This window comes from Clarias gariepinus, chromosome 19, assembly GCF_024256425.1.
Source record: "Clarias gariepinus isolate MV-2021 ecotype Netherlands chromosome 19, CGAR_prim_01v2, whole genome shotgun sequence".
NCBI lineage: Eukaryota > Metazoa > Chordata > Actinopteri > Siluriformes > Clariidae > Clarias > Clarias gariepinus.
Window position 1 is genome coordinate 26,821,936 of NC_071118.1, and position 12,414 is coordinate 26,834,349.

Genomic DNA, 12,414 nt, shown 5'->3' on the forward strand with positions numbered 1-12,414 from the left:
AGGTGGAATGGCTTTGTGAAGATGAATATTCGTGTCATTCTCAAAACTTTTGGCCACGGCTGTAAAATGTTAGTATTGGTGTCTTATTAGTGCATTCAAACCTCATATTCAGCTTTTGATCCAGTGCAAAAATCTCTTAAAAATGATGATGCTGTAAGAATATACACTAGTATAAAAGCAAACATGAATAAATAATAAAAAAGGTTCATTCATGATGCTAGGTGGATGCACAGTGGTTTAGTGGTCAGCCCTGTCTCCTCTCATCTCCAGGGTCTGTGTGTTCGATTCCCGCCTCAGGTCCATGTGCACGGAGTTGGCATGTTCTCCCAGTGTTCGGTGGGTTTCCTCCAGGTACTCCAGTTTCCAACCACAGTTCGAGGACATGCAGATTAGGTTAATTGTCATTCCCAAAATTATCTGTAGTGTGTCTGCTCTGCGTGCGATGGATTGGCACCCCATGCAGGGGGCACCCCGTCCCATGCCCTAAGTCTCCTGGGATAGGCTCCAGGCCCGCTGTGACCTTGTACACAGAATAAAGCGTTATAGAAGACAAATGCATCATTTTTTAATTAAGCTGTAAGATTTCTGAAATATAAATTTGTTTTTGTGAGAAAAATTGTGAAGGATTGTCCAGTTAGAGAAAACTTGCAAAGTGCAAAAGTGATCTGTCTTGTAGTAAAAAGTTACAGCTTTACCTCTGCTTTATACAAAGTGCTGACACTGCAGACGTCTTTTGAATACCTCCAACACATCAACAATTACTCTTATTAAAATGAATCAATCAAGAAACAGCTTTATGATTTACGTTATATTTAAATTATATTATTAGATGTTAAGTGGTTAGCATAGTTGCCTCGCACCTCCAGGGTTGTTAGTTCGAGTGCCACCTCGGGTCTGTAAGTGTGGAGTTTGCATATTCTCCCTGTGCTTTGTAGGTTTCCTCCGGGTATTCCGGTTTCTCCCATACATGCAGATTAGACTACTTGGTGTCTCCAAATTGTCCAAAGTGTATGTATGTATGTATGTATGTATGTATGTGTACTTGTGTCCCCTGCATCTGTACTTCATCGTGCCCAAGATCCCTAGGATAGGCTGTAGGCTTCTCGTCTCCCTGTACAGGTTAAGCGGTATAACATGTGAGTGATATGATTAGATTCAATTAAACTTCATCTGTGTTACAATTACAAAGCCATTATTTATGTACAGTATAATGCATATTGTAACAGTTGCAGGAATATTCCTGCAAATCAAGTCCAAGTTTATTTTATCTGTTTGTGAAGCATGGAGATTTGTAACTGATCACCTTGCTATGTCGCTTGTGGGAAAGTGTCTGCTGCTGGGTGCAACTGGAGCCAAAGCTACGAAGGGTTCAAGACCAGTTGGTGAGTAAAATCCAGTCTAAACAGGTCACTACAGGACAGACACACCTCATGGGGTGAGGGGGGGGGGGGTGTATGGGGGTGTTGGTATGGATTTTTATCATGTAGTCCTTCTTGTTCCCTATACTTCACCCCTACACAGAAGTGCATGCTTGCAGAATTTTGTCCTTATTTTATGTATTGAGTCGGTTGTATACAAAAAAGCATGTGCATCTGTATGTTGTTGTGCATTATTTATGTGTTTTTTAATAATCTTTAAAAAGAAAATGTTTTTCCAATTTATGCATTGTGAAACTGTGTATGTGTGTGCAGAGATCTAGACAGACAGCTGTGTACTTTCAACTAAAGATAACCGGCAACCACGTTTTATTTGCTGAGTTAGGTACAAGCCAAAGTGGGCATGATGTGTGCCTTTTTTAATATCACAGCTCAGACAGGGAAGGAAAACAAGACTTTTGTAACATAGATTACCACAGAGCGTGATTGATAAACAACATTTTATTTTAACATTTACGTATTTAATTTTTACTGCAAATTTCTATTACTGCATGTATAATATATAAAAGTAGTGTGTGTAAAGATTAATGTATATAAAATAAGTGTGTATATATACCTGTACTATGCAATGACAATAACATTCTATCTATCTATCTATCTATCTATTTATCTATCTATCTATCTATCCCTCTATTGCTTTGTGTTATCTGTTTTCTGGACAGCCAGACATGATATGTTGTTGGTCTTTCGCTGCTCCTGGCAAGGGGTCACCACAGCGGAATATCCAGTCCGCACAACAACTTGGCACGGGTTTTACGCCTGATGCCCTCCCTGGCGCAACCTTCCCATTTATCCAGGCTTGGAACCGACACTGCGTCCAGTGGCTGGGGGGTTTGGGCACTTTGCCTTCCTCTGGAAGACTATGTATGTGTGTGTGTGTGTGTGTGTGTGTGTGTGTGTGTGTGTGTGGAAAGGTTTTGACCTGTGACCATGCTCAGTCAATCTGTTACACAAACCAGTTGGTAATCCGTTCCCGTGCTGAATTTAAGTGATTTACACAGCTTGTACTCCACGCATTGAAATATCTCTGACTCGTCAGCATCTTTTTATCATCTATGTTGCAAAGTGGGGGAAAAAAACAAGAGTAGTCTATTGTGATGATCTTTGAACCTGCTGATTGTCAATTTGTATATCATCGAATCACTCGATTTGTGCAATCATTAATGTGTGCTGTAGCAGGAAAGCATTTTAAGAAACAAACAACAACAACAATCTTTGACATTTTAAAAAAACAGCACTTTGAAAAGTGTGTGCTTTCATTTGAACGTTAACTCTGCTTGCTCTGCAACCTGAGATCTTTTCTGCATGCTGCAGTTCACTTCTAAATAAACATATGAATGTCAATTCATAGATTAGTCCTGTGGATTTCGAAAAAAAAAAATGATTGGATTATTCATTATGCAGAAGGAGCGAGATCAGGGTTGGAGTGCGAGAACAGGGTTGGAGTGCGAGAACAGGGTTGGAGTGCGAGAACAGGGTTGGAGTGAGCTCCACACCCACCAGCCCTCCTCTACCTCCTCCTCTTATTCAGAGAGATATAAACAGCTGGTCTGTGAGTTCTGCTCTCACCAGCAAGCAGAGCGCTAGGGCAGGGGTAGGGCTTCTCCGAAAATAACTCTTTACACTTTCCATTGCAAGACTTAAGATCTGCAAAAGAAATGGCACCCGCCGGATCAAAGAAGGTAAACTTCCAGCCTTCTTTATTTATTTGGAAATAGCTTTTTTTAAAAAAAAAAAAGCCATGCAGTGGAAATTTGTGTGCGTCTTGGTGTGAAAGTTTTAGTATTTTACGCACGGAGACGTCTAAAGAAATCATCCGATAAACCTGCACAATGCAATGTATGCTGATGGGTATCAATTTATCTATCTATCTATCTAGCTATATTTATTTAGCCATCTATTTGTAGGGCATCCTGGAGCGCTTGAATGCAGGCGAGATTGTGATTGGAGACGGCGGCTTCGTCTTCGCCCTGGAGAAGAGAGGCTACGTCAAAGCCGGCCCCTGGACTCCTGAAGCCGCAGCTGAGCACCCCGAAGCAGGTGAGTGCTAATCTACTGTAATGGCGTGGTGATCAGCACTGTCTCCTTGCAACTCCAGGGTCGAGGGTTCGATTCCCACCTCGGGTCTGTGTGCTTGACGTTTGCATGTTCACCCTGTGGTGGGTTTCCTCCGAGTACTCCGGTTACCTCCCAAGACATGCAGATAGGCTGATTTGGCATTCAGTGTGTGTGTGTGTGTATGTGTGTGTGTGGGTGCTCTGCAATGGACTGGTGTCCCCCACCTCAAGCGCGAATTCTCCTAGGATAGGCTGCAGGCTCCCTGTGACCCTGTAAGCAGGATAAAGCGGTATAGGTGAGGAGCGAGTGCGTGAGTAATGACGCACCACCTGAGTATCTTTAAAGCGGCTTTTAAGACCCAAGACATTCCACTCTTGAAATTAGGTTGATGCAAAACTTGTATTGTATGTAAGTAATATAATTAAACTCTCCTCCTTCTATTTCTATATGCAAAAACTGAAAAAAAAGATTATTCCAAACTGTCCTTGTTGGATCATATCTGAGTGTTGTACCAGTAAAGAAGCTGAGTCGTATATTCTCCCAGTGCTTGGTGGGTTTCCTCCCATAGTCCAAAGACATGCAGTTTAGGCTCATTGGCATTTCCAAATTGCCCTTAATGTGTGTGCTTTTAAAACTCTGATATATAACTATACATCTTTTGCCAAACTTCTTCCTGGTTGAAGACATCACCAGATGAACCATGTTGTACGCCTAAAGATATAAACACCCAAATCTACATACAAAGAAAGAAATAATGCTGTAATGCATCTCCAGAGATCTCCCAACTCCAGGAGTTAATCTCCAACACACCTGACTGTCATGTTCAAAGCTTAACTGCCAGCATCAAGCATGTTGGATTAGTTAAAGGACACAGAGATCTCCAGGAACAACCCTGTTCACCCTGTCAACATTACAGGATTGTTCAGTTTTATCAGCTTTTGAGGCTGCAGATCATCAAGTGTTTCCCGATTGGTTAAATGAAAACGTGCACCAACCCCAACCTTTTTTTTTTTTTGTAGATACATCAGATTTAAAATCCAACAATGTACATGATACCTAATCAAATTAATTGAGCAATTTTGGACCAGATTTTAATACATCTCTCATGGACATATATAATGGTTGTACATATTGACATATTAAACGAAAAACAATTTCTATTGGAATAGTGCACGCTAATGACCAAAATGGATGTTTAAATCCTCTAAAATTGCCTAAATATCGGGGTCTGAGTGCATGGAGTTTGCACGTTCCTCCGGGTACTCCGGTTTTCTCGCACAGTCCAAAGACATGCAGATTAGGCTAATTGGCATTTCCAAATTGCCCGTAGTGTATGTGTGTGTGTGTGTGTGTGTGGTGTACTTGTGCCCTGCGATGCATTGGCAGCCTGCCTAGGGTGCATCCCACCTAGTGCCCTAGTATAGGCTCCAGGCCTCTCGTATGCCTGTACATGAGAGATCCTTACACTTTATTTTCTATTTTAAATGTAGACATCAGGGGAAATCCCATATATCATTATAGCCTGTTGGTAAAGTCTGTTTTTAGTTCAGTGTGTGAGTCTGTATAATGTACTGGTTGTGTGTGGATTTCTATGCAATGCAAAATAACTGACTAGTCAACAGCTGTGAATAGATTCTCACTCTCTCTCTCTCTCTCTCTCTCTCTGTATAACATCTCGTCTTAGTGCGACAGCTGCACAGAGAATTCCTGAGAGCAGGGTCAAATGTCATGCAGACTTTTACCTTCTATGCCAGCGACGACAAACTTGAGAACAGGGGCAACACTGTCGGCTTCACTGTAAGGCTCTCCTATTCATACTTGTACTTGGACTTCCGGCTAAAGTTAGCCTTTAAGTGATGTGTGCAATTGCAATATGTAACTTGGCAGCAAGGGGCATTAGGGCTAATGTTTGTCAAGAAGAATTACATTCACTAAGAATTTATTAGACATATTGAAATTGGGGTGTGTTTAGAAAAAGAAATCGGTGTTTTGGGGGACTATAATATTGCACCATAATATTTAAACTAGAACATGTAACACCTTTTCCCTGCCAACAGGGGGTGCAAGTAAACGAGGCTGCTTGTGACCTGGCCAGGGAGGTCGCCAATGAGGGCGACGGCCTGGTGGCGGGCGGAGTCTCTCAGACCCCTTCTTACCTCAGCTGTAAAAGCGAGACAGATGTGAAGGCCATTTTCAAGAAGCAGATGGACGTCTTCATGAAGAAGAACGTAGACTTCCTGATCGCAGAGGTGAGGCAGTCGTGTCATGCCCTGAATATGTATACAGTAAAAAAAAAAAAGATGTCTAATCGAATGTTCAATCGATCTGTGTGCAAGTTACAGTAGTGTTGTCTAAATGTGGTGCTTTATTCTTCAGTACTTCGAGCACGTGGAAGAAGCTGAGTGGGCAGTCCAAGTCCTGAAGGCCACTGGGAAACCTGTCGCTGCCACCATGTGCATCGGACCAATGGGAGACATGCACGGGGTCAGCCCCGGAGAGTGCGCCGTTCGTCTGGTGAAGGCTGGTATGTTGGTTGGGTTTGTCCTGTCCTCCTCGTGGGGTCATTTGATTATGAATTGTCTTTTGTCCTTATTTGAGATCATAAAGATAAAATATTGCGGATAAATTAAGAATAAATGAAAATATATGTATGTATAGTATATGCTTGTAATTCAGCTAGATTTTTTTTTTTCCATTTGCCCCCAGGTGCCGATATCGTGGGTGTGAACTGCCACTTTGACCCAAAGACCTGCGTGGAGACTGTGGCTATGATGAAGGCAGGAGTGGAGAAGGCCGGACTCAAAGCTCACTATATGGTGCAGCCTCTGGCCTACCACACGCCTGATTGTGGCTGCCAAGGCTTCATCGACCTGCCCGAGTTCCCGTTCGGTAAACATTTACTCGTTCTCTCTCGGACATAATGCTGTATGCACCTCGCTGTCTGCTGTCGCATGCAGATTATAAGAAATATGATGTACAATATGAAGCACCAGTTTTGGACGGTTCATGCAAAATCCGGTCAAACATAAAACTTCTTATTTGCTGGACCTTTAGGTATCTCAAGTGCTGCTAAAGATCAAATTACTGTATGCTAGGCTTGTTCAGTCTGGTAGATAACCTCCTCCAGTAGGTAATGTTGTAGCATCAGTGATCAGAGAAACGAGAGCAGTTATGCACTTTATTCTGTAAGGTAGCCAACATCAACTTTTTGCCTGTGTGTCTCACAGCTCTGGAGCCCAGAGTGGTGACTCGCTGGGACATACAGCAATATGCCAGAGAGGCCTACAATGCTGGTATTCACTTTATTGGAGGCTGCTGCGGGTTCGAGCCCTACCACATCCGTGCGATAGCCGAGGAGCTGGCTCCAGAGCGCGGCTTCCTGCCCGAGGGCTCGCAGAAGCATGGCCAGTGGGGAAGCGGTCTTGAGATGCACACCAAGCCCTGGGTCCGTGCAAGGTAACCCCAAGTTTTTCTGCTTGCTTCTTGAAGTTCCCTGATTACTAATATGCAAGGTAAATTAGGAAAGCGTTGTTTTGCCAGAAGACCATAGCCTGTCAGCAGATGCATGGACATCGCGGAACTTTTCCACTGAACTCCGTTAACTCCGTTATTATGTGTTAAGCCTCCATGCTTTTACTTTAATGCAACCCTCACGTGAACGTTTTGTCACCCAGAGCTCGTCGTGACTACTGGGAGAAGCTGAAGCCCGCCTCCGGCCGCCCGTTCTGCCCATCCATGTCCCACCCAGACAGCTGGGGCGTCACTAAAGGCCACCCGGACCTGATGCAGCAGAAAGAGGCCACCACTCAGGATCAGCTGCGCCCGCTGTTCGCCAAGTCCGAAACCAAGTGAGGGGTGTGGAATATGAATGAAGGAAAAACCTGACACTCACCTGTGCCACCAGAGTGTGGGAAACGACGAGGAGAGGAGAGATTGAAGAAGACAACACCTCATTCTCTTACTTGGTCTCTTTCTTTGTTTGTTTGTGTATTATCAGAAACACATTGTTCATATTGCTATGTTTTTCCAGGACCATTTTTCTATTAAGTCGATTCCACCCGTCTGATGACTCTAGACGGTACTTTTAAATCTCGGCATGACCACCTTTCAGCCGTTGTTTTGAAAATTCCAGGTTTGCTGAACACTCCAGGTTTTCAGTGTTTGGTCAAGTCATGATTTCTTGAGGTTTAGCGTTCTGTTGTTGACTTAATGCTTCATTAAACAGTTCAATACAATGCCTCTCTTTTGTCTGTTCTTACTTTACCCTTAGTTTGCATTTAACCACAATATAATAATGCAAAAAGAAAAGAGAAACTGTACTCCTGTTTTGGTCATTAGACTTCTAGATGGGTTTGATGATGATGGAAGACAGCTCTCTATAAACTTATAAAAAGGGAGTTACCCCCCCGCCCACTCCCAACACCCCCCCCCCCACCACCACCACCACACACACACAGGAAACATGCTCTAGGTGATAGACGGATGTCTGTTATTGTTTACAGCAACATATTAAAAACAAACCGTTTTGTTACCTTAAAAATAAAACATCATTTGACACAATTCATTGTTATTAAAACTGAAGGTAAAGTTATTTAAAATAACAAAAATAAAGATTAAAAGATTCTTCTTCATATTATTAATTGTTGTTGTTATTATTATTATTATTATTATTGACAATACCAAGACATAAACCATTGTGAACATGACCCAAATGATTCTTCTTATATTTAGGGCCCAAGAACTATGACTTCACCACTATAATGTCAGAGCTCTGATAGTGCTGATGTCATATGAAGGTCCCCTTTTGTTTTTCTAAAGATTTTTAAAAAATCATCCGTGGTTTTTGGGGGTCTTATCATGCTCAAAAAGTCATAAAAATCAGCACACATGTTGGAATCTGCTGCCAGGACACCTGAGCATCTGGGCCCCAGGTGTGGCACAGGGCCTTCACAGGAGATTTTGCATAGCGCATTTATACGATCAATGAGGTCAATGAAATCTGAAGCATAAATTTTGTTTGGTATTGGCAATAAAAAAAATTACACAATGCCATAATCAAGATAATTTTCAGTCACGTTATGACAAATATCCCCTTTAAATGCATCGTCCCCACCGTGCCCACTGTCTTTCTGGTGCGCCCTGGCAGCATAGACATGTGCTTGGACCAGATCATCGTTGCTTTGTTTTTTAAAACAACAAAAATATTTACTACTACTAAATAATTAAAATAATAAGTTCAATGCCACCCAATTGATAATATTTGTTGGTTGTAGCAGCTATCGTCATCTAGAGATCTCTACAGTACAGTACTAATAAAGCCACCTACTGTACTTTACTGTGATAAAGCTGATGTCTGAGTAATCATCGCCCCCTAGTGGCCTTTAGGTAAAAATGCTCCTTTAAAAGACCACTTCCGGTTTTAAGGTCTCAATTGACATGTGAAGAAGCAGCTTGTCATCTCTGCATGTGTTAAAAGAAATGCCATTAGGTAGAAGTGTGCAAAAAGATCTAGATCATCAATTATTTATTGTAAAGCAATTAGAAACCCTTTTAAATAGAACATCTAAAGGAATTAAGTTTTTTTTTTCATATTCGGAAAAGGTTGGACTATAGGTCAGACTGTTTATAACTCTTGTAAACTATAATAAATAATTAGTACTTATACTACAGATAGGGTAAAGGGCCTTTCTCAAGGGCAGTGCTAGGCCTCGAACCCCTAATCTTCCAATCAGAAACCCAGCAACCTACAGCCTTAACCGTTTGAGCCTCCACTGCCCCAATAAATGTGCAATAACACTAAAACAAATGAATACATAATTAGGATTGGGTGGTGGCCTCGCACTTCTATGGTCAGGGTTCATGCCCCACCTCGAGTCTGTATGGATGAAAATGCATGTTCTACCTGTGCATGGTGGGTTTCCTCTGAATACTCCCACTTCTCCCACTGTCCAAAGACAGGCAGAGTAGGGTTATTAATGGGCGTTACCATATTGCCCATAGTGTGTGAATAAGCGAGTGTTTGTGTGAGTGTGCGCTTGATTGACCCCCCGTCCAGGGTGTACCTCCCTGCGACCCTGTCTACAGAATAAACCAATATAAATAATGAGTGAGTGAGTGAATAAATAATAGAAATAAATAATAATAATAATAATAATAATAATAATAGTTGTAAAATTACTTGTATGTTATACTTTTATAAATAAATAGAAAACATATTATGTAAATAATTCCCTGTACCTTTTGGGCAGTTCGAGAAGCCCTGTTTACCTACATGAACATGCATGTTATTTCATTGTCATCAGTACTACAGACACTAATTGTTTTGTTAAAAATATATACCATAAAAATGCATTGTATTATAATTCTTCTTCTTCTTATTATTATTATCATAAAGAACATTTTAGTGTTATTAGAATATTGTTAAATTAACCTACTTATTCCCCGTTTTTCGCTACATTCTCTCTTGATATAAGATTAGAATTTGTACTTTAATATGTTTTTAATATGTGAGGTACTGAATAAAGCTTTCAGTGATGTCAGCACGCACAGTGCGTGTCCCACGTGCGCGGATGTTTATGTGGTCCACTTCCTGTACGTCACCAGTCAGAGACGCTGGCGTCGGATAAAAACAGACTGTTGAAGAGAGAAACGGATGCTGATGATTCTGCTGATTCAACACACACTCAGTAGTAGATTTCGCGACATTTTTATTAATATTATTATTATTGTTTTTATATTTGTGATTTAAAATCTTTAAAAATCGTTTTTAGGCCTGTGCTAGCTAGCTCTAACACCTAACCGTTATTAATTAATTAATAAAAGCCTGGCGTGTGACGTCACGCTTTTGCCTGTGATTGAGAGTGGACAGGAAGGAGCGCTCGAGCTGCACGCCTTGGTCCCGCCCGCCCTCTCGAGCGCCTGACGTCACAGCAGAACCCTGACGCGCCGTGCGCTTGTAAACAGATCCTCCCACGTGACCGGGTGAGCAGCGCGCGAGCCCGAGCCGCATTGTCCTCTCTCTGCGTGCGGGACAGGATAAACAACAACAACATCATCAACAGAGGCGGATAGTTTTCTAAACAAACAAACAGGTACTGGAGAGAACAGGTGGCGATGAGAAGAGAAGGAGGACAAGGAATAAAGGATAAAGAGTAAAAGATAAAAGATGAAGAGAGACGGGCTTCAGCGGATCACACGGGCCGGAGTCAGGAGCGCGCGCGAGATGTTTATTTTAATCTGTAGTTTTGACGGTTTTGACGGTTTATTTTTAAATTAACGGTCACACAATAACGGACACGCTTCACCACGACGTCATCGTCGAACTGACATCGGAAAACGGATTCGTTTTTCCTTCATTTCTTCTCTTTTAATATTTCTTTTGTTTCTTTCTTTTTTTAGTCCGTGGATTGTTTGAAGCTGCTGTTGGATTGTTGTTTGTTTGTTGTTAGCCGCGTTAGCTAACCATCTGATGTCCTTCAGCATGGAGGAGTCTCTGGAGTCCGGTTGGGTTTCGGTAAGGCCGAACGTCTTCGAGGAAAAAGAGAAGCATAAATTCGTTTTCATCGTGGCCTGGAACGACATCGAGGGCAAGTTCGCGGTCACGTGTCACGACCGGACGGTGCAGAAGCGCAGCGCGGCGGCTCGGGACTCGGTGACGGAGGAGAGCGCGGTTCCGCCGCCGCAGCCGCAGCATCCTCCTCATCCTCCTCATCCTCATCACGATACGCGTCCCGTGGCCAAGCCCGCGCGCGGCAGCCCGAGCAAAACCAGCGATCTCGAGATCCTCGAGCCCGACGCGCGCTCCCCGGACCCGGACTTTGGTGACCCTGGTGACCCGGACTCCAGTGCACTCCTCGGCGGAGACTCGAGCTGGGCCGGCCTGTTCTCGTTCCAGGACCTGCGCGCGGCTCATGCGCAACTGTGCGCGGTCAACTCGGACCTCGAGCCGTGCCTGCCGCCGTTCCCCGAGCTCGAGCAGCAGTCGGCCGTGTGGTCGGTGCTGTTCGGCGTGCCCGAGGTCACCCGGCGGGGCGACACCGAGGCGCTCTGCTACCAGCTGCAGGTCTACCTGGGACACGCGCTGGACACGTGCGGCTGGAAGATCCTGTCCCAGGTGCTGTTCGCGGACGGGGACGACTCCGAGGAGTATTACGAGAGCCTGAGCGAGCTGCGGCAGAAGGGCTACGAGGACGCACTGCAGCGGCAGAAAAAGCGCCTGCAGGAGGTGAGACGATGCTCTCTTAACACTCACTCACCCACTCATTGTCAGGGTACACCCTGGACAGGGTGCCAATTCATCACAGGGCATGTACACACACACACACACACACACTCAGATTCACACATTGCGGGCAGTTTTGGGAACACTAGCCTAATCTGTGGGAGGAAACCAGAGTACCCAGAAGAAACCCACCATGCACTTACTGTGAGAACATGTAAACTCCATGCACACGTCTAGACTCGAGGTGGGAATCGAACCTAGATAACCACTGCGCCACTTTGCTGCCCTCTTTTAACGCTAAATATTATGGCGATAATAATAAAAAAGTCAACCCTTGAGTAGACAGGATGAGGGACACTTGAAGTACACGTATTGTCCGGGAGAACAAAAAATAGAAACCTTAAATCGAGTGTCCAAAACTGTGACATCATAACGATGTATAACCTCACATTATTTTTAGCCCTCATAAAATTTCTTTAAGTTTTTTTAAATGATGCAAACTAATGCAAAGCAGAACAAGTGGTAGAGCTTAACGCCCTGTTTTAGTTCAATCGGTTGAGTTCTGGTGCACTTTTTTAAAAGAATACGAATAAAATCATGCATAGGAATGTTTACCCAAGAAATGTGGTTTGATGTTAAAATCTTTTCACTTACAGGGTTTTTTATTATTTTATTTTAGCTTGGAAGAGCTCCTGAGTT

At 43.2% G+C, this 12,414-nt stretch overlaps 2 protein-coding genes across 2 annotated transcripts in view; both read left to right on the forward strand.

Annotated features, from left to right (window-relative positions):
- Positions 1-2,990: 2,990 nt before the first annotated feature.
- bhmt (betaine-homocysteine methyltransferase) lies at positions 2,991-7,729 on the forward strand. Its single transcript, XM_053477892.1, has 8 exons — positions 2,991-3,118; positions 3,344-3,476; positions 5,179-5,291; positions 5,552-5,743; positions 5,871-6,018; positions 6,201-6,383; positions 6,722-6,950; positions 7,169-7,729. Exons 1-8 carry the CDS (start codon positions 3,095-3,097, stop codon positions 7,344-7,346), a joined length of 1,200 nt encoding a protein of 399 aa, XP_053333867.1. The 5' UTR covers positions 2,991-3,094; the 3' UTR covers positions 7,347-7,729.
- A 2,396-nt stretch (positions 7,730-10,125) lies between these two features.
- Positions 10,126-12,414, forward strand: part of jmy (junction mediating and regulatory protein, p53 cofactor) — a 32,326-nt gene continuing 30,037 nt past the window's right edge. The window contains exon 1 of the mRNA XM_053479274.1: positions 10,126-11,718. Within this exon, the coding sequence (XP_053335249.1) occupies positions 10,963-11,718 (756 nt within the window). The 5' untranslated portion in view covers positions 10,126-10,962. The remainder of the gene's footprint in view (positions 11,719-12,414) is intronic.

What these genes read in the sequence shown, in the direction of transcription:
- bhmt (XM_053477892.1), top strand. Translation starts at nt 3,095, where the DNA reads ATGGCACCCGCCGGATCAAAGAAG. An exon ending in GCAACACTGTCGGCTTCACT is followed by an intron (nt 5,292 to 5,551) that starts GTAAGGCTCTCC and finishes CCCTGCCAACAG; the next exon opens with GGGGTGCAAGTAAACGAGGC. An exon ending in TAGACTTCCTGATCGCAGAG is followed by an intron (nt 5,744 to 5,870) that starts GTGAGGCAGTCG and finishes TTTATTCTTCAG; the next exon opens with TACTTCGAGCACGTGGAAGA.